General features: G+C 50.2%; 1 protein-coding gene across 4 annotated transcripts in view; it reads left to right on the top strand.

The window, feature by feature from the left end:
* MYH10 (myosin heavy chain 10) overlaps nt 1–19,015 on the top strand; it is a 91,709-nt gene extending 72,694 nt beyond the window's left edge. For all 4 annotated transcript variants that reach the window (XM_048323836.1, XM_048323840.1, XM_048323837.1 and 1 more), the window contains 19 exons: nt 607–744; nt 1,207–1,330; nt 3,636–3,807; nt 4,590–4,802; nt 4,896–5,040; nt 6,137–6,343; nt 7,337–7,441; nt 8,470–8,622; nt 8,947–9,195; nt 9,747–9,959; nt 10,666–10,878; nt 12,089–12,250; nt 12,873–13,001; nt 14,147–14,235; nt 14,538–14,661; nt 14,746–14,954; nt 15,707–15,815; nt 16,108–16,280; nt 17,371–19,015. In XM_048323836.1, coding sequence (XP_048179793.1) covers nt 607–744; nt 1,207–1,330; nt 3,636–3,807; nt 4,590–4,802; nt 4,896–5,040; nt 6,137–6,343; nt 7,337–7,441; nt 8,470–8,622; nt 8,947–9,195; nt 9,747–9,959; nt 10,666–10,878; nt 12,089–12,250; nt 12,873–13,001; nt 14,147–14,235; nt 14,538–14,661; nt 14,746–14,954; nt 15,707–15,815; nt 16,108–16,280; nt 17,371–17,515 — 3,072 coding nt within the window. In that variant the 3' untranslated portion in view covers nt 17,516–19,015. The remainder of the gene's footprint in view (nt 1–606; nt 745–1,206; nt 1,331–3,635; nt 3,808–4,589; nt 4,803–4,895; nt 5,041–6,136; nt 6,344–7,336; nt 7,442–8,469; nt 8,623–8,946; nt 9,196–9,746; nt 9,960–10,665; nt 10,879–12,088; nt 12,251–12,872; nt 13,002–14,146; nt 14,236–14,537; nt 14,662–14,745; nt 14,955–15,706; nt 15,816–16,107; nt 16,281–17,370) is intronic.
* The last annotated feature ends 870 nt before the right edge of the window (nt 19,016–19,885 follow it).

The raw sequence follows: 19,885 nt of genomic DNA, 5'->3' as shown, positions 1-19,885 counted from the left end.
AAACTCCACTTCCCACAGCTCTTGATGCCTTTTCATAGATGTCCATTAATCATATTTAAATGAATGATATTTAAACCCACAAATGACCCTCAGAAGCACAGTGCATTATTGCTTTTTACCTCTTTGTGCCAATAACTGAACTGTCTCAGCTGTGACTTTGAAACAAGAAGAGCAGTTTCCTTTGGAATCTCTTCCCACATCCTGGCATTTTCCCACCAGGTGCCCTGTTCAGGTGCAGTGTGCTGGGAAGTCTCTGACATAAAAAGCCTGATCTGATTTGGTTGTCATTGATGACAGATTTTTTATTTTATAGTTGGAATTAGGAAGGTGAAAGACTGTGGAAGTGAGTGGGTGTTTCCTAGACAGCACATTTCACCCAAAGCTGGAATTCAGAGCATCAAAAATTCCATGTGTATCCCATGGCCCTTAATTTTCTTACCAGATCATTGATCCTGTAAATGGATCCAACAAGGAAATGTGGGTTTAGTGTGTGTTAGGGTAAGAGGCTTTTCACAATAACACATCTCTGTCACTAAATTAAAAAAAATAAATGTTACCACATGGATAACCTGGAAGATGCACAGATGCAGTTGTGTCTCTTCCCAGGACCTGGAGGAGCAGCTTGATGAGGAGGAGGGAGCTCGGCAGAAGCTGCAGCTTGAGAAAGTGACAGCTGAAGCAAAGATCAAGAAGATGGAGGAGGAGATCCTACTGCTGGAGGACCAAAATTCCAAATTTCTGAAGGTGAGAGCAGTGTGGAGGTGCCAAGGGACAGCTCTCAAAGCTGCTGGCACAGGATCTGTGACCTTTGCACCTGGACACTTGAGGGCTGTGAACAGGGCAAGGCTGAGACGCTGCAGAGGAGTTTGGCCTGACTTCCCAGAGGGAGTTTGTCATGCACTTTCCCTTCATGACTCTCCCAAATCTTAGACCTGGAGGAACTCTTTGTAGCTGCCATTGTTCTTTGCAAACAGTTTTCTAATGCTGCCCTAAAGCCAGGCCTCCTGTGTGCTGACTTCCAGGTCTCTCTTGGAAAATAAATGTTCATGTTTCCCCACAATTCCAGTTGATCCTTAATACTGACAGTCACTTGAAATGTGCTCTGTGCTACCCCCAGTGGGTTTTGTACATTCCTTTATTTGCATTGCTTTGGGACTCTTCAGGTTGAGTTTAAGAAACTATTTTTTGTTTCTTCCTCCTCCCCAGGAAAAGAAGCTGATGGAGGATCGGATTGCTGAATGCTCTTCTCAGCTGGCTGAAGAAGAAGAAAAAGCCAAGAACTTGGCCAAACTGAAGAACAAGCAGGAAATGATGATCACTGATTTGGAAGGTTTGTTCTGCCTGGAATGGCCTGGGAACAGCTTGGACATGGTGCCAGGAGGGAATGGATCACTTGGGACAGGGAATGCAGTGTCTGCTCAGCCTGTGAAGTGTAACCTGAGCTGCAGATACTCAATAGCTGCTATTTCAGCCAATTCCTGAAGGAAATTTGTGTCTCTTGCAAGACTTGTTGCATCTGGCTGCTCAGTCTCTCTCCTGCTGAACTTAACAGATTCTCAAAAATGAAAACCTGACTCCTTTACAGACACACTCAGAAATTCCTGCTGTTGCCTGTATCCATTAGCATCAGGGGAAAGCATCCTGGCTCCTGGGAAGTTGCTCCCACTCTTCTCTTACACCAGAGCAATGCATTCCTGTAGGAATGGCAGCAGGCACTCTTCAGGCTTCCGGGATTGTTTTTTAACAAGCAAATCTCAATTATTTTGCTTTTCTTAATGTTTTATCTGCCTTATATTTATAGACATACTTTATTTTACAGTGCTTTATTTTTAATGAGCAGCCTGGTATGGTGGGAGGTGTCCCTGCCCAAGGCAGGGGGTTGGAATGAGATGAGCTTTAAGGTCCCTTCCAACCCAAACCATTCTGTGATTCCATCTCAAATGGTTCCATTTATTTCTGATTGTTCTGCCAGTGTTGTCACTAGCTGAACCTGCCCCATATGCAACCTCTCTTGGTTTTATGTTGGTTTTTTTTAATTACTGTAGATACTGTGCAACATTAATGAGCTGCCAAGTCAAAGTTGCAAAAGAATAAGACAAAGTTGCTCTCTGTGCCCTAATTTGGGAATAGTTCTTGCACTTGGTGTGTTGTAGCCTGTCTTGCTACATACTTTAAGGCTGATGTGCTTCTGGAAAAATATCAAAGTTTTACCTTATCTGTATAGGAAGGTGTTGAACTAACAGGGGTAGCAGTGATTGATGAACCTTGTCTTTAACAGTTGCATTCAGAGGCCTTAAGATGGGTCTAAGTAAGCTTTACTCACTGGAAAATAATGCTGGAGCTGCTCTGTGCTTAAATCAGGACTAGGAACTTGACAGATGTGTTTGGTTACAGAGCCATTCCGAGACTGATGACCTTAGAAGTGGAAATTAAAGCTTATATTTAAGGCATGCAATTTCTGGGCTAGGAAAGCAGAGTAAAATGATATTTGCTCTTGGAGATGATTCAAGAAGCCATTAAGGTCTCTCTGCTAGAGTCTTGGCACTGCTAGGCACTGATATTTGGGGAAAAAAAATTAATTCAGTTTGCTGTGAACTTTCTCAGTTACAAAACTGGGTCTTGTGACACTGCTCTAACTGTCACTCACCAGGAACTTAATGTAAAAACAGAGGGAAGAGTACAGTTCTTTGGGAATGTGAAACTGTTGAGAGAAAAGCTGTGTTGCTTTGAGTTGTCTGGAAAATCCCAGATAGCCCAGGGTGGCTCTGAGGTGATTCTTGACCATGGCTCCCTTTCCATGTTGAAGATCCTGGTCCAGGAGGAGGCTTAGGAAGGGTGAGAGGGAAATCTCTGCACTGAGGGCCCACAAAGTATTGAACAAGGGTAATAACTCCTGTTATCACATGGAATCCTAAATATATGCCAGTGCCTTTAAAATTGTTCTGCTCAGCAAAACCTTCTGTGGCTGAGCTCTGTTCCACCCCTGCTCAGCAGTGGATGTGGGCAGCACAGCCAGGGTCTGTCTGACTGTGCCACCAGAGTCAAGGACATGTTTGATTGCTGTGGCAGTGCAATGGGATGGTTGTCCCAAAGAATTCCTTAGGGCAGGAGTATCCTGGCTACACAGGTCAGTCACTGGGAGGAAGCTCTCAGGGTTGCAGAGTTTTGCTCAGTATTGGTGGGATGTGATTAAACAGCACAGATACTTGCAAAAATGGTTTGTTCAAGTTCTCTTTAAGCTGTGCTGTTTTCCAGTAGACCTTTTTGAGTCTGGCCTAGCCCTTCCAAAGCCAGGCAAGCCAGCATTTGTTCCAGTCCATAGTTTATCTTCTTTTTGAGTGTTGATTTCTGGGATTGTCTGGCCTAACAGCTCAAGCTGGTCTGTTAGATCCCACTCCTTATTTTCCACCAAGATGTTTCTGTTGCCTCATCTCAAACAATTCACAGTTGTCACAGACTTTCCCCTGACTTTCTGACTAAATCATGCAGTTCTCCCTTGCTATTTCATTTTTCTTCAGACTGGAGAAAGAATTGAGGCAGCATAAATTAAACTTCCCACCCTCCTGCCACCCCAAACCCCCTGAGGGTGACAAGAGAAACAATTCCACATGAATTCAATTCTTTGCTTCCTTTAGAACGCCTAAAAAAGGAGGAGAAGACCCGTCAAGAGTTAGAAAAAGCTAAAAGAAAACTGGATGGGGAGACAACAGACCTGCAGGACCAAATAGCTGAGCTGCAAGCCCAGATTGAGGAGCTGAAGATCCAGCTGGCCAAGAAAGAGGAGGAGCTGCAGGCTGCCCTGGCCAGGTCAGTGTGGGACAAACCTGCTCCCCCAAACTGAATCTCACCTGGCTGCAATCAGAGCTGGGAACGCTGGAATAGCAGAGCTCTGGAGCAGCTCTGGACCCCTGTGCTGTGCACAGACATGGCAAATTTAAAGGAATTCAGTGATCCTTCAGCATCCTTGCAAACCTGCAAAAAGAAGTTTCACGTGGTGTCATAGCGTTTGGGCTCTGGAAGCTTTTTTAATCTCCCAAAATTCAGCCTCAGGAGGGAAGAATGTGTATTTCTCAGTGGGTTTTAACAAAGTGCTGGGCAGGACAGACTTTATCTGGGTCTGTGTGATACTCCTGCAGTCCCATGTTATGCTGAAATCATCTGTATTTTTTAAGTATAATTTTGCAGGAAGAGGAAATTCTACAGATGGAACATTTCTGGGCACTGTTGAGATCTACAAAATCAGAATACTTGACTGTAAACTAAAGCTTGATCATTCTGATAGTGAGCCTTGGTGGGGTCTTGAGAGTAACTGTGGGCTTTTATCTGTAGTATCTGTTATCTATCCCTGGCAGTGTCCAAGGCCAGGCTGGATGGGGCTTGGAGTAACCTGGGATAGTGGAAGATGTCCCTGCCCATGGCACAGGGTGGGAATTTGATGATGTTTAAGGTCCCTTCCAACCCAACCATTCTATAATTTTTTAGGTTTATTTTATTCTAGTGGAAAAGTTAAGATATTTTTGTAGGTAATTGAGGCAGATAGTTATGAGAGGAGGTGAAATCCCATTAACTGTGGTGCCTCTGTTTGACAGAGGGGATGAAGAAGCAGTTCAGAAGAACAATGCACTGAAGGTGATCAGGGAGCTGCAGGCTCAGATTGCAGAGCTCCAGGAGGACCTGGAGTCTGAGAAGGCGTCACGGAACAAGGCAGAAAAGCAGAAAAGGGATTTGAGTGAAGAGTTGGAGGCTTTAAAAACTGAACTGGAAGATACTTTGGATACCACTGCAGCCCAGCAAGAGCTGAGGTAGGATCATGGTCTGTGTAAGAAAGCACCATTGAAATTCATCTTTGATTTACAAAGGCTGAAATGTTGATTTTTTGATGACCCTTCCTCCAGGACAAAGCGAGAGCAGGAGGTGGCTGAACTGAAGAAAGCAATTGAAGAGGAGACAAAAAACCATGAAGCCCAGATCCAGGAGATCAGGCAGAGGCATGCTACTGCCCTGGAGGAGCTCTCTGAACAGCTTGAACAGGCCAAAAGGGTGAGGAGAAAATGAACTTTCTGCTTCAGGAGTTTTTATAAGTACCATAGGTGGCCTGGTTCCTTCCATGGCAGCTGAGCTAAGGTTTTCCATGGTCACAGAGCTAAGCTGTCCTCTAAAAGTGCATCACAATTGCAGCTGAGATTTATCCTGCTGGTCTGACGATACTGCAGCTATTCAGCAGCACATCTGAGCTGTGTGCTCTGGCCACCAGCACCAGAGCAGGCAGCAGGAGGCACAGGTGCATCATGTGGCTCCTGTTCTTGTTCTGAAGGAGGATTATTCCAACACTGCCAAAAGAAGAAGTCTCTAGGTCTTGAAATTAGAGTTGGGGTCATGACAAATGTGTGTGTGGACTACTCATATCCTGTAGGGATGTTTTTATGTAGGGAATGCTTCACAAGATTTCTTAGTATTTTTAATTAAGTGAGAAATATAGTTAGACTGTTTTTTACTGGCTTTATTCCCCTAAAAATCTTCTGCATGTCTTGTGCTCCTTGTTCAATAAATATTCTCAATAAGAGCATGAAAAGATGGAAAAATACCCTGCAATCTGAAACAAAGCTCCTGTGACAAGACGGTGTCAGCCCTGGTGATACAGCAAGATGACACTGAAACATCCCTTATGCCAATTACTGCTTTTTAAAAAGGCTTTTGACAAATGTCACTGCAGTGCTGAGAATTGCTTTGTTCTGCACTTCCAGGCTGCTCTGCCTACTCAAATCAGGGCAGCTTTGGTTCATACCTTCCCTTTTATTTCTGTGAGATGAGCCATGCTGATCTGTTAATGGGCACATTCCTTCCTCCTTGCAGTGCTACCAAAACAGTCATTTCCAGTGCTGCCATCCCAGATCCTGCCTGTCCTGGTCCTCACTGTTACCTGTTCTGGCTGGGAGAGGAGCCCCCTGAATTCACTCAGTCTTCACCTGACACACACACAACGTCACTCAGCAGCACTTCCAACACTCCCTGCTCACGTCTTGCTGAGCACTTGGCTTCAGTCTGAACATGGAAACCTGATCTGCAGAACCACTTGGAGCAGGAAATATTCACCTTTTAACAAAGTGTTGAATTTCTTCCCCTTTGTCTTTCCTAGTTCAAGGCAAACCTTGAAAAGAACAAGCAAGGCTTAGAGTCTGACAACAAGGAGCTGGCGTGCGAGGTGAAGGTGCTGCAACAGGTCAAGGCAGAGTCTGAGCACAAGAGGAAGAAACTCGATGCTCAGGTGCAGGAGCTGACTGCAAAGGTGTCAGAAGGGGAGAGGCTGAGGGTGGAGCTGGCGGAGAAGGCGAACAAGCTGCAGGTAAGGCTCTGGAAGTCCTAAAATCCTGGAAAACAGGCAAGGAACTCGAAGTTGTAACCAAGTGCAGAAATGGCCTGTGGAGGATGTGGGAGGTGACCTCAGTCAAGGGCTCTCATGGACTTGGGAGGCCCTAAAGTGGTGATGTGCTTCAGATGGAGAAACTGGACAGCTGTGACATCAATCCTGAATGTTCTGGGCTGTGCAAGAGTTACAGTGGCTTTGAAGGATGCGGCTTCCATCCTGGAGAGCAAATCCTACAGGGAGCTCTGCACAGTCCAGCTGGAATACAGGATTTTGGCTTGGCTGTGGAATTGAGTAGATTAAGCTGAGCTTTTCCATAGGTGTGAGCAAAAATTCATGGTGGCCACAGGTTTGCTTTTGTGCTCAAAGCTGGGAGCCTGGCAGGGAGGGATTGCAAGCACAGGCCCATTTTTCTGGGAAATGGAGCAAACAGGCAAAATGCAGCCATGGCTGACCTCTGAAGCACAGCCATGAGGACTTCAGGTAGATCCAGCTGAAGCACTTCAAAAAGGGAACGGCCCAGTTCTCTGTGGAGGAAGCTTTCAAGCTGTCCTCACTGTATATAAAAGTAGTGTAGCCCAAAATAATACAGTGGCACCTGGCAGTAACCTCTTCTCTTGCAGCGATGCTTTAAACCCAGCTGCCACCCTGATAATCCCTGAATTAATGCTTCCATGAAATATATGGTCCTAGAATTAAAATAGCATTAAAGTGTGAATGCAGGGATCAGAACAAAGTGCTGTGCCAAGTACCAGAGCTTAATAGCATAACTCTTGCTTTGTTACTGCACTTCAGGACTGACATTCAGCTTCAGTTCTGTAGCCACACCTCAGTATTTTTAGCTGGTCTCTCTCTGTTGGGCTCTGTTGCTGCCTTGCCATACCTGGAATTTGTTGAGGTTTTGTGTTGTGCAGTTCCAGCTCCCAGTGGGGTTTGGGCTGTGCTGTTACCTTTGGGCTGCTTGCTTTGCAGAATGAGCTGGATAATGTCTCCAGTCTCCTGGAGGAGGCAGAGAAGAAAGGCATCAAGTTTGCCAAGGATGCAGCCAGTTTGGAATCTCAGCTTCAGGATACACAGGTGTGTGTGCAGCAAAGCTGAGCTTGGCACTGGAGCTTTGCTCCTCAGGGAAATGCTGACTGCTAACAGAAAATACATTTTCATTCATGCTTTGGGAAGTCCCCTGGGTAGAAGCTGAATTTCCTGTTGAGTCCAGTGGATTGGGGTGGACTGGGTTGGATTGGGATGGCTCAGCTACATGTGGAACCAAGTTTTCATTATCTGAGCTTCACTACCTGATAGCTGGTAGTTCTCTTTTATATCTTTGTGGGAGATAAGAATCAAATAAAAAACCCCTTTCCAGGTAGAATTTAATGTCAATATCCGTGGGGTATATGAGGAACAAAACCCTGTCTTCTACTGACAGCTTCAAATTCTTACAGCTGAAGTTCAAACTGTCAGGCTTTGGTTCTTAATTAAGAAAATGCAGCTTTCTGCAGATACTCATGACTTCAATGCATTTTGTCTTCCCTGTATAAAAGTTCTAATGGTGACCACTTAATTGCAGAACTCCTTGAATAATGTTAATCACAACTGGAGGGGTTTGTAGGGAGCAGGATGGGGGAGAGGGGATGGGATGGGGGTTATGTTACACCTTTCATTACTTTGTTAGGACAGAAGTTTCCACCTTTAAAGTGACCTTTATCTTTACGCAATGCAGAAAAACCTAGAAGCATTGTGCCATTGCAGGATTTGCTGCCCCATGTTCTTCCCAGGTGATTTAAAATAGGTGCTCTGTGCTTGTCTGAAGAAAGGAAAATGCATTTTGAAGGTGACTTCTGTGCTAGTCCCTTGAAAGGTGGAAAAGCACCACCCATTAACTTCTAGAACAGACTCTGGCATGAATTCCCTGATCAGAAGTAAGCTTTATGAAGGTTTAAAAGTGCCCAAAATGAATGGTCAGTGGCTTTTTGAAAACCCAAATAACAGATGTCTTCATAAAGCATGTCCTTGTCCCAAAATCTGAGACAAAAATAAACCTGAAACTCCACAGGTGGAGTTGTGGGGGTTTCAGAGCACACTCAGCTCTGCCCATGCCTGTGTTCCAGGAGCTGCTCCAGGAGGAAACCCGCCAGAAGCTCAACCTCAGCAGCAGGATAAGGCAGCTGGAAGAGGAGAAAAACAACCTGCAAGAGCAGCAGGAGGAGGAAGAGGAGGCCAGGAAGAACCTGGAGAAACAGATGCTGGCCTTGCAGGCCCAGGTAAACTGCTGTGAGTGGAGGCTTGTGTGAGGTGTCCCAAACCGCTGTCCCAGAGCTTTGGGGAACACATCAGGGAACCTCCACAGGTGCTGGAGCAGATTGTGGAATGAAGTTTCCTGTGGCCTTTCTCCATTGCAGTGATGATGTGTGCAGTGATCTGTGATGGGCAGGGCTTTGCCCTGCTTAGCACCCTGGAAACTCCCAGTTTTTGTGTTCCCTGAGCTTGCAGCACCATCTCTTCCTGCTTTTGCACTTTGCCCCTGGGTGCCTTTCCTCCCTCTCGTGATGCACTGAGGGACTTCACTTGTTTTTATTGAATTTCAGTTGGCTGAGGCCAAGAAGAAGGTAGATGATGACTTGGGAACCATTGAAGGCCTGGAGGAGACTAAGAAGAAGCTGTTGAAGGACATGGAGTCCCTAAGCCAGCGCCTGGAGGAGAAGGCTCTGGCTTATGACAAACTGGAAAAGACCAAGAACCGCTTGCAGCAGGAGCTGGATGACCTGATGGTGGATCTGGATCACCAGCGCCAGATTGTCTCCAACTTGGAGAAAAAGCAGAAGAAGTTTGATCAGGTACTCCAGTCTCCTGTCATCTTCCTGGCTTTTTAGGATTTTTAAGCAGCATCTTGTTTTTAGTGTTGCTGCAGAAATGAGCCTTGTATAAAGAAGGGTCTGACAGGAGTGCTGTGGTTATTGATAATCCTGTGAGCAGCTGGCCTTTGTTAAGAGGAACTTGCCGCTCCCAATTTTGTGAGCCAAATGCCATCTCTGAGGCTTGTTAGATCAAGTAATCAGCTCTTCATATACAAAAAGAGACTTATGCTGAAACGAAAACTTAAGAGTTTTATTGTAATCCCTCAAGGTAGACTAAAAAAACGATCTGAAGAGTGAAAGATGGAAATCATATGAAACTTGAGTCTTGATGAGTAGCTTGCTTTCCTCCTCTCCTCCCAGAGGAGCTGTAGCTGTTCTCTTACTGGTACTTTGATCACGACTGATGGACCAGACAGCTCCTGAAGGCCAGTTAAACTTAGAGCATGAACCACTTCCTGAATAAAACACCTGAGGCAGGAAGGACCTGATTGTGGAGCTTAAGAGATAGATTAATTGTTTCTTCTGTTCAGATGCTGGCAGAAGAAAAGAACATTTCTGCCAGATATGCAGAGGAGCGAGATCGTGCTGAGGCAGAGGCGAGGGAGAAGGAAACCAAAGCCCTGTCCCTGGCTCGGGCCCTGGAGGAGGCCCTGGAAGCCAAGGAGGAATTTGAAAGGCAGAACAAGCAGCTGCGTGCAGATATGGAAGATTTGATGAGCTCCAAAGATGATGTGGGCAAAAATGTAAGTATGGTTCCACACTGGGACTAAGAGGGAAAGCTCCCTGGCGGGAGAAGGGTCTGTGACACAAGAACAGAACTTTCTGAAGCTGACCCAAAATGCTGGAGGAATTAATGCCCAGAATAAGGGGCTGGTCCTTGTTAACATGAGGCCTCTTCAAAAGCTGTGTTCTCCCCCTCTGCATGGAGGATTCCAAATGTCAGTTTTATACTTTTGGATCACTGGAGGTGGGACTGTGGTCAATCAGAACTGGTTATGTGTTGCTGCTCTGATAGATGGGGACAGCCACTTCCTCATTTTTGTGTTGCTGGGTGTATTTTTGTGTGTAAATGAGGGATAATGAGGACTTCTGTTACCTTTGGTCAAGCTGGGTTGCAGGACGTGGTTGAAGCGAAGGCAGAGCAGAACTGTGACCCTTCAGTGTCCTCCCTCCTGCACCCAGCTGAGGCAGCAGCAAAGGCCCCCTGTCACAGCCCCCACATGATTATCCAAGAAGCAGATCCGCCCTTCTGCCAGGCCTGGGTGAGGGGTGTGGGTCTGCACTGACCCTGTGGGGCCTCTGCTTCAGCCCCCCACTGCTGCTCTGCCTGTTCTGATTCATTGTCCAGCTCAGAGGGCCACAAAATGCAGTCCCTGACCTGTCCTGCTGCTCGAAGCTGCTGGTGTGAGGTCCCTGAAGGACAGGCTGTGATCAGGGTTTGTGCCTTAGGTCCACGAGCTGGAGAAGTCCAAGAGAACCCTGGAGCAGCAGGTGGAGGAGATGAGGACTCAGCTGGAGGAGCTGGAAGATGAACTGCAGGCCACAGAAGATGCCAAACTCCGTCTGGAGGTGAACATGCAGGCTATGAAAGCCCAGTTTGACAGAGATCTGCAAGCCAGAGATGAACAGAATGAGGAGAAGAAGAGGATGCTGGTGAAACAAGTATGTCTGGTTTACTCTGTGTTGTAGTCAGAAGGGGGGGAGGGTCTTTTGCCAGAATTCTGGGCCTCTGTGCTACCAGAAGAATAAAACTTTGCTTAAAGATTCCATCCTATGGAAATCCCAAACCACAGAATTTTTACAAACCATACAATAGTTCTGGCTGAGGACTGGCCACTGCCACCAGGCAGTGCCAGGCAGCTGCTCGTGGCATCCAAAACCACTCACGAGGTTTGGCTGTTGCTGCCTGGGTGTATTCCCGGGACAGGGATATCTCAGTTGCATTTTCAAGCCCATCCTGTTTGATATCCAGGAACAAATCCATGGATGCCGAGATAGACTCGAAAATTAACTGAACAGATTCCCAAATGAAAATCATGGCAGAGCTTCCAGGTTCACTGGGCTTGAGAGTTCTGGGAACACAGAGATCAGAAGAGCCTCAAGAAATGCCTTTAGAGTTCCATGTTTGTAAGAGAAGATGGTTCTAAATTAACATTAAGTGTTGAGGAATAAGCCAGCCAGTATTTCAAGATTTATCACAGGAAAACAAAATCTGAGAATCACCAGTGTAGAGATATCTTAGGAATAAACCTGGCCTGGAGGGTTTGGAAGGTCACTGCAGTACACAGTTGCTGTTATCTCAACTGGACAAGAGCTCCTGACCTTGCACTGGGAGGGAGATTTGCTTCCAAACAAAACATTCTTTCCTGTTGGTAACGTGTGGCATTTCTGGCTCAGTTTATTTTTGCATAGGTTTGGCTCAGTCCATGTGGCCTGGCTGTTCACACACTCCTGTTTTGTTTTGGGAAAAGAAGTTGTTGGTGTATAAATGCCAGTAACAGGCATTCAAAGGGAATGGTTTCATTGTTTCCTTGACACAACGAGGTGATTCTAGTTCTTATTTTCCATCAGAGTTAGTGACATCTGCCCTGGAGCCATCCCCTGTGGTGGGTGGGAGTGGTGGGCAGGAGGCTGAAATGGAGATGCTCCAGATGCTGAGTTCTTTCCTCGGGTTTCCCTTTTGCTCAGTGCAGAGGTCTCTGCTTCCATTTGGGATTTGGCCTTGCCATCCACAGTGCCTTCCCCCTAGCTGCCATTCCGTGGCCTTTTCCCATGGAGAGGTGTCCCTGTGCTCTGGGCAGGCCTTTTGGGGTCCCTGCCCTGCTGAGGGCTGTGTGGCCCTGCAGGGGCTGATCCTGCCTGTGGTCCCCAGGTGCGGGAGCTGGAGGCCGAGCTGGAGGACGAGCGCAAGCAGCGGGCGCTGGCCGTGGCAGCCAAGAAGAAACTGGAGATGGACCTGAAGGACCTGGAGGGGCAGATAGAGGCTGCAAACAAGGCCCGGGATGAGGCCATCAAACAGCTCAGGAAGCTCCAGGTAGGCACAGCTGATCAGGGAGCTGGTTCTGTCCTGGGAGCTGCCCAGGGACTGCTTCCATTCAGTGCAGCTGAAGGCAGAGGGAGAATCAGACTCCACTCATGGGTCTGAGAGTATCTGACCTGGATTTATGCTCTACTCAAAACTTACCCTTTTACAGACTCTCAGAATGGTTTGGGTTGGAAGGAACCTTTAGGCTCATCTCATTCCAAACCCCCCTGCCACAAAAAACACTTTCCACATCCCTAGAGGTGTCCAAGGCCAGGTTGGATGGAGCTTGGAGCAACCTGGGATAGTGGAAGGTGTCCCTGCCATGGCAGGGGTGTGACTGGATGATAATTAAGGTCCCTTCCAGCTCAGGCCATTCTAAAATTCCACTCTATAATTCTGTGGAATGCTTGGAGTCTTGGAATGTGATATTTCTGACCAGGCATTGAAGGGTGGAAGGATGAGAAGATGAACTTCTACAATACAGAAGAACTGGAAATGCCTTTAAGTGGAATGAAGCCACTTAGGGAGAAAAGCTTTATCTCTTAGGGGCTGGAATGCATCAGAGCTAGAATGGATCTTGTGATTGTCCTAATGCAGCCTGGCTGTTCCTTACCCTGCTTTCCACCTGCAGGCTCAGATGAAGGACTACCAGCGGGAGCTGGAAGAGGCCCGAGCATCCAGGGATGAGATCTTTGCCCAGTCCAAAGAGAGTGAGAAGAAGCTCAAAAGTCTCGAAGCAGAAATACTCCAGCTCCAAGAGGTGAGTTGGAAATCCAACAGATTTGTTTTTCTTCCCAGAGTAAGGCAGAGAGTGAAAATACTAAAAAACAAGGTAGTGAGTTGACCAGAGAAATGGGAGCCAGGAGAACTCTGGTTCCCCTGCTCCAGGTCATCACTGAGGTCTTTACAGCTTCATAGGAATCATTCCAGGAGTCTGGGCTTCCTGGATAGCAGGGAAGCTTTACTGCTGCTTAAACACACTCGAGCCTTCCCTAACGGTGTGCTGGGTGGTTCAGGAGTCTCTGAGAGGTGCAGTGCTCAGTGTCAGCACTGAAATGGGTTCTTAGGGTTTATATATTTACAATTCCCTCTCTGGCCTCAGTGAACCATTTGTGTGTGTGGAGGTTTATCCCTCTGCCCTCTCAGCCCTTTCTCTTATGGGCATCAATGTTGGCACTTTATGTAAGAGCTCCAAGTCTTGCTGCCTCTCTCTCATCTTCCACTCTCGCCCTGTGCTGCCACAAGGTCAGACTGCAGAGTGTCCCTGTGCCTCTCTTGTCTGCTTTAGCTGCAGAACAAGGCCTGCAGCAGTTGTCCAGACTCACCACACTTCCCTTGGAGCCTTCACAGATAACGTGGCACTGCCTGGAGCTTCTCCAGGCGGACTTTGGTGGCCTTCAGGCATCGGTGTGGCACTCGTAGAGCATTTAATTGTCCTTAGCAAATGCTTGAGTGTTTCTGCCACTTAAGGGATTTATAATCTGGGGTTCAGTGCTGTGTGTGCTGTTGTGCTAAAGCTTTTCAGTTTTTATTCTCTTCTTGCCTTCATGCTGAGAGCTCTGTGAGAACCTAAAACATTTGCTTAATTTAGCACCTGCTGTACACTGACTGTGTCGGTCAGAGCATGTGGCACAGTGGTTGCTCCTGCTGCTGAGGGCTTGGGTGTTACTGATCTTCCTGGATTTTCTTCGCCTTGCTTTGTGTGGGGAACAGGGAGAAATAACCCCATTGCAGTCCCCGGGCAGTGCGGGAATATCCGGCTGATGTGTCCTGCTGGCTTATCCATTAAAAGCCCCCAGGGATATCCCAGTTCACAGCATCTCCCAGAAGCTGTTAGGAGGCCGAGCTGTTTGCAGAAGCTGTAGGGTTCCCGAGGCTGCACTGACTCTTTCCCACCCTCGGCAGGAGTTCGCGGCGTCGGAGCGCGCCCGGCGGCACGCGGAGCAGGAGCGGGACGAGCTGGCGGACGAGATCGCCAACAGCGCCTCTGGAAAGTGAGTCTGGGCTGGGACAGGGAGGCTCAGGCTGGATCCCAGGGAAAGGTTCTTTCCCAGAGGGTTTTGGGCCCTGCCCAGGCTCCCCAGGGAATGGGCACGGCCCCGAGGCTGCCAGCGCTCCAGGAGCGTTGGGACAGCGCTGCCAGGGATGCCCAGGGTGGGAGTGTTGGGGTGTCTGTGCAGGGCCAGGGGCTGGATCTTTCTGGATCCCTTCTAGCTCAGGAGACTCTCTGATCCTAAGTGACCTCCCCAGGAGCTCTGTGGGCTCTGGACACGCCCTGACCCCTTCCCCTGTGCAGGTCAGCGCTGCTGGACGAGAAGCGCCGGCTGGAGGCTCGGATTGCCCAGCTGGAGGAGGAGCTGGAGGAGGAGCAGAGCAACATGGAGCTGCTCAACGAGCGCTTCCGAAAGACCACGCTGCAGGTGAGCCCAGGGGCAGCCGCTGCTGGGGGTGACATCCACGGAGGCTCTGGTGGCACTGAGTGACCCCTGTCCCCTCCCTGCCAGGTGGACACGCTTAACTCGGAGCTGGCCGGCGAGCGCAGCGCGGCCCAGAAGAGTGAGAACGCGCGGCAGCAGCTCGAGAGGCAGAACAAGGAGCTCAAGGCCAAGCTGCAGGAACTGGAGGGCTCTGTCAAGTCCAAATTCAAGGCAACAATTTCTACTCTAGAAGCCAAGATTGCACAGCTCGAAGAACAGCTCGAGCAGGAAGCCAAGTAAGGGGAAAAACCTGGTTGCCTGTATGGGTTAAAAAGCTGAAAGTTCCATGCTGGAAGTTTCTGAAAGGCCTTGGGTTTATTGTCTGGAGACTCCTGTTTAGGGGATAAACTTTACCAAGGCAGCTGTAGAGTAACTGGGGTTGGGAGTTTCAGAATCGATTTGCTTCCTGCCAGCTGGATGAACCCTGCAAGGTGTTGATGTCCCAGAGCCACAAGGTGCTGCAGGAGTTTCCTGGGACAAGGTGAAATGTCCCCTTGAGACCCCTGGTTGCTTGGTTAGAGGAACAGCTTAGGTGGGACAGTTTGAGACTAATCCTGTGCTCTCCAGAAGTCTTTCTGCAGTGAATTATCCATCTGTCCTTTCAATCCTATTCTCAAAATTCACTTTTTTAGCTGGTTCCTCCCCCCATCTGCAGCTGGGGGTGTCCTACCGCCACCTCTGTCCTTTCTGTGCCCTGGGCTCTGCAGCAGGCCCGTGTTACTGGTTAAGCAGCATCTTTAAAGCTGCTCTGTCCAATCTCGTTGTGAGGGCACCCTCTGAGCCCTCTTTCCATGCTCACATGGCCCCAGGGCAAAGGCTTTGTGCTCTGAGAGCTGCATCCCTGCATCCCAGGCAGCCCCTGGCACGAGTCAGTTCCATTGCTGGTGTCTGGCATGTGCAGAGAGCTCAGTTACACCTTCAGGAGGGACAGATCCCGTGTTCCCAGCCCTCAAGTACTGGGACAAAGGATGGCTTTGGATTGTTCCAGGGAAAGAGCAGCTGCCAACAAGCTGGTGCGCCGCACGGAGAAGAAGCTGAAGGAGGTTTTCATGCAGGTGGAGGACGAGCGGCGCCACGCGGACCAGTACAAGGAGCAGGTGTGTGGGGGTCAGGAAAACCTCCCTGGGGTGGGAAGGGCTTGCGAAGAGGAATTGGAATGGAAATACCTAAGGGAATCTACAGTGATGGTTAAACCAGCAGAGAAAGCCCAGCAGGGATTCTCCCTGTGTGTGTGAGCTCTGCTGGGCTGGGCTGTTCCCAGCCTGCTCTCCCAGAGCCAGGAGCTCCGTGGTGTTCCCGGGCACTGAGGCTGTGCTGCGTCCCCAGCCGGGGGGAGCAGGGTTGGGGTGCAGCTGTTGGGGTGACCCCGAGTGCTGGCTTTGGCTGCAGATGGAGAAGGCCAATGCCAGGATGAAGCAGCTGAAGCGGCAGCTGGAGGAGGCGGAGGAGGAGGCCACGCGCGCCAACGCGTCCCGGCGCAAGCTGCAGCGGGAGCTGGACGATGCCACGGAGGCCAACGAGGGGCTGAGCCGGGAGGTCAGCACCCTCAAAAACAGGCTAAGGTCAGTGCCACTGGAACACTGGGACTGGGATCTACCCGAGCCCTTCCGAGCCCCCAGACCCTCCATCGTCCCTGGGGAACATCCAGCTGGGAACTGCTGAGATGAGGGAATGGGTCAAACTGGAGCCTGGTGATGGGAACAAGGAAGCTGCCTGATATTCCACAGGGATATTCCTGACAGCTCCTGAGCTCAGACTCCTCAGAGTTTCCATTGGCAGGTTCCCTGGGTAGCCAGTTCAACCCAGCCACAGGTAAATGTGACAGAGGAGGTGGTTCAGTTGTGCCTTTCCAGTGGCTGGTGCTGGCCCCGTTTTTCCTGGCCCTCACTTTTGGGGATGTTGCAGCAGTTTCCTCGAGAGCAGGTCTGTGGGACCCAGGTCTGTGCCAGGGATAGGGGGGAGTCAGCAGGGATGAGGCTCCTGCAGCCCGTCAGCCACGCTGAGGGGCACAGAGGGGCTGGGCCTGGCTGGAGCTGCTGAGCTGAGCTGAGCTTCCCTGGCAGCCTTGGAATTTTGTACAGAACCTGCTCTTGTCTCTGCTGGGTGCTCCTACAGAGGCAGCAGTTTAGGTTACTGGAGACTTGCAAACCTAAGGTGAGGTATAAACTGAGCAGGAATGCCAGAGAGGTGTTGGAGCTCAGGGTTCTGGCTCCCTGGGCAGGGAGGGGGCTCTGAGACTCCCTGTGGGACTGAGCTGCCCCATTCCCACATGGCTGAGCAGGGAGGGCTGCCAGGGTGACCTTTCAGTTCCTGAAGGGACTTTGGACAAGGGCCTGGAGGGACAGGACACAGGGAATGGTTCCCACTGCCCGAGGGCAGCGTTAGATGGGAGAAATTCCTCCCTGTGAGGGTGCCAGGCCCTGGCACAGGGTGCCCAGAGCAGCTGGGGCTGCCCCTGGATCCCTGGCAGTGCCCAAGGCCAGGCTGGACATTGGGGCTGGGAGCAGCCTGGGACAGTGGGAGGTGTGGGATGAGCTGTGGCAGGGGTGGGATGAGCTGAGCTTTAGGATCCCCCCAGCCCAAGCCCTGCGGTGCTCTGGGCTGGCCCGGGCTGTGCAGGACCCTCACCCCGCTCTGTTCCCCGGCTCGCAGGAGGGGAGGGCCCATCACCTTCTCCTCGAGCCGCTCGGGGCGGCGGCAGCTGCACATCGAGGGCGCTTCGCTGGAGCTGTCGGACGACGACGCCGAGAGCAAAGGCAGCGACGTGAACGAGGCCCCGCCCGCCCCCGCCGAGTAGCGCCCGGCCCCGTCTGCATGCAGAGACCTTTCCAGCCCCGGGCAGGAGCACTCGGAGCGCCCTGCCCTGCCCTCGGAACTGCCTTGTGGCCGGAAAGCTGCCTTACGACCCTCGGCATGTGCTACAAGGTTCCTTATCATAGGTCAACCATGTCTTAAGGCTCTCCAGCCTCACCACACTGTACCCTGCTTCAGATATAGGTACAACTGCTTTTTTATATATAGTAAACAACCGGGATCGTCTCTGTTCAGTGCATCTCTTTTCCAGATACTCATTGTAAAGCCATTTTATAAAGCATCATGTGAAGGATGAAACTTTTTTTTATCAATCCAGAAGCGTCATTCCCAGCGGGTGGGTGGCCAGGACAGACCCCTTGCCGTGGCTGTGCATGCCTTGTGTCCAGCAGCATCCTTCAGGCTCCGGGCTCGCCGGCCCCGGGCTGGGCGCAGTCTCTCAGATCAGTGAAGACCAAACCGCACCTGTTTCTTTCTTTTCTCCCAATTGTCGTGATCCGCACACAACCCCTGAGTGAACTGTGAAAAACGGCCTTGGGAAGTGTTAGAGGGAAGTGTAGGGATGAGTGAGTAGTGTCCATTTTTATCCTGCAATCCCATTTGAAGTGTTCTCAGCACCTGCTCCATCCGTTCGTGTCCATGCAGTCCAGGCACACCAAGGTGGGTCCCCGTCCCCTGTACAGCCCTGCGTGCTCAGAGCCCCCGGGGCCCTGCAGACACCCAGGCTGGGATAATGTGAACACCAGTGGGAAATAAACACACAGCACAGGCAAAACTAATTTATTAATGTGAGGCCGAGTCAGGGCGTGGGAGGCTCCGGGACCCCCTGCAGCCCCGGGGTCCTGCGGGGCCGAGGCTCGGGGCTCCCGCCCTGGATGGATGGATGTTGCCTGCCTACAGTTAACATGCCAGTGGATGTGAATCCTTTTTTTTTTTGTTGTTGTTTTGTTGTTGTTTTTTTATTTTGAGCAGTATTACAGTGAGTAGTTAGCATTCTTTTTGTTTAAATAGCTGAAAACTGACATTACAGAAAGTGCCTTAGACACTACAGTACTAAGACAACGTTACATATATAATTTGCCTATATAACAATGATTTAATGTATTAATTTTGACTGTGCTTCATATCATGTACCTCTCTAGTCCAAGTGGTATTATTGATATTAGTGACAATGAATCAGTGTTAACTAGGAAACTTCCTCTGCCACATGCTCAAAACCCGTGGATTTCCCTTTTTGGTTAAAAGCTTTAACATCTGTCGCAAAGGTTTTGTTGTGTGTGTTTGGATATTTTTAATCAAACTGGCTGTTGACCACCAGGCGTCTGACTGCAAATATCTTGTTTTCTTGTATACCCATATTTCTAGACAATGATTTTTGTAAGACAATAAATTTATTCATTATAGATGCGGCCGCCTGCTCTGTTTACTTACTGGAAGAGCTCTCCCGAGGCTGGCATAGACCTTAATAAACGAGATATGACTGGAAGCTGCCTTTTCCCTTTTTCCTGTTTTGTTTGCTTTTTTTTTCCTTTTATTTTGACCTAAATACAGCATCAATGGCTTGGTCCGAGCTGAGCCCTTGCCTTTGAATGCCACTGGCAGGGCCCAGCTGGAGCACAAAGGGAGCTCTGAGCTCTCCTGCTGCCCCTCAGGGCCATGGCACAGGCACAGCCCCACTTGTGCCTTCAGCAGGCTCTGGGCTCCTGCCTGAGCAGTTGCATCCCATATTTTGGGGTCCTGGGGTGCAGAACCTGCCCTAGAGCTGGGGGAGGAAAGGCCCAGGAGCTGCAGGAGTCTGGGCTGGGAGCTTTTGGCTCCCCCCAGAGAGGTGGGAAAGGGGGGAGGGAGGTGAGTGGGTTAAAAACGTGAGGGAATGAGGACACAGAGCAGGCAGAGGGGCTGGGTGGGTGCTGCTCCCACCCTTTCCAGGGGACCTGTGGCTCCCGGGGCCTGGCTTGGGGCTGGAGCCTCCAGCACCGAGGGGCTGCTGGAGCCCAGGGGTGGGCCCAGGCTCCTGGATGGAACTTGGTCAGTCCTGGGCAACCTTTTCCTCCTTCACTGCTGTGGAAAAGAAGGGATGAGGAAGGGCTTTTCCCTGCTGCTGGCACGGCTGGGAGCGGGGCAGGGCCTGTCCCTGTCCCTGGCAGCCGGCCCGGGCTCAGCTGTGAGCTGGGACTGGAACGGGGCAGGAGGGCGGGCGGGCGCAGGGAGGGTGACCCCGCTGGGCTCAGGGCGTCTGAGGGTCTGCCAGGAGCTGGCAGCGAGTGCGTCCCCAGAGGAACGGGGGGTGCTGGGGTGTCCGTGCGGGGTGTCCGTGCGGGGTGTCCGTCCAGGGTGTCCGTGCGGGGCCGGACAC

The sequence above is a fragment of the Corvus hawaiiensis genome, chromosome 19, assembly GCF_020740725.1.
Source record: "Corvus hawaiiensis isolate bCorHaw1 chromosome 19, bCorHaw1.pri.cur, whole genome shotgun sequence".
Classification (NCBI taxonomy): Eukaryota; Metazoa; Chordata; class Aves; order Passeriformes; family Corvidae; genus Corvus; species Corvus hawaiiensis.
This window is presented reverse-complemented; position numbering and strand designations above follow the sequence as displayed.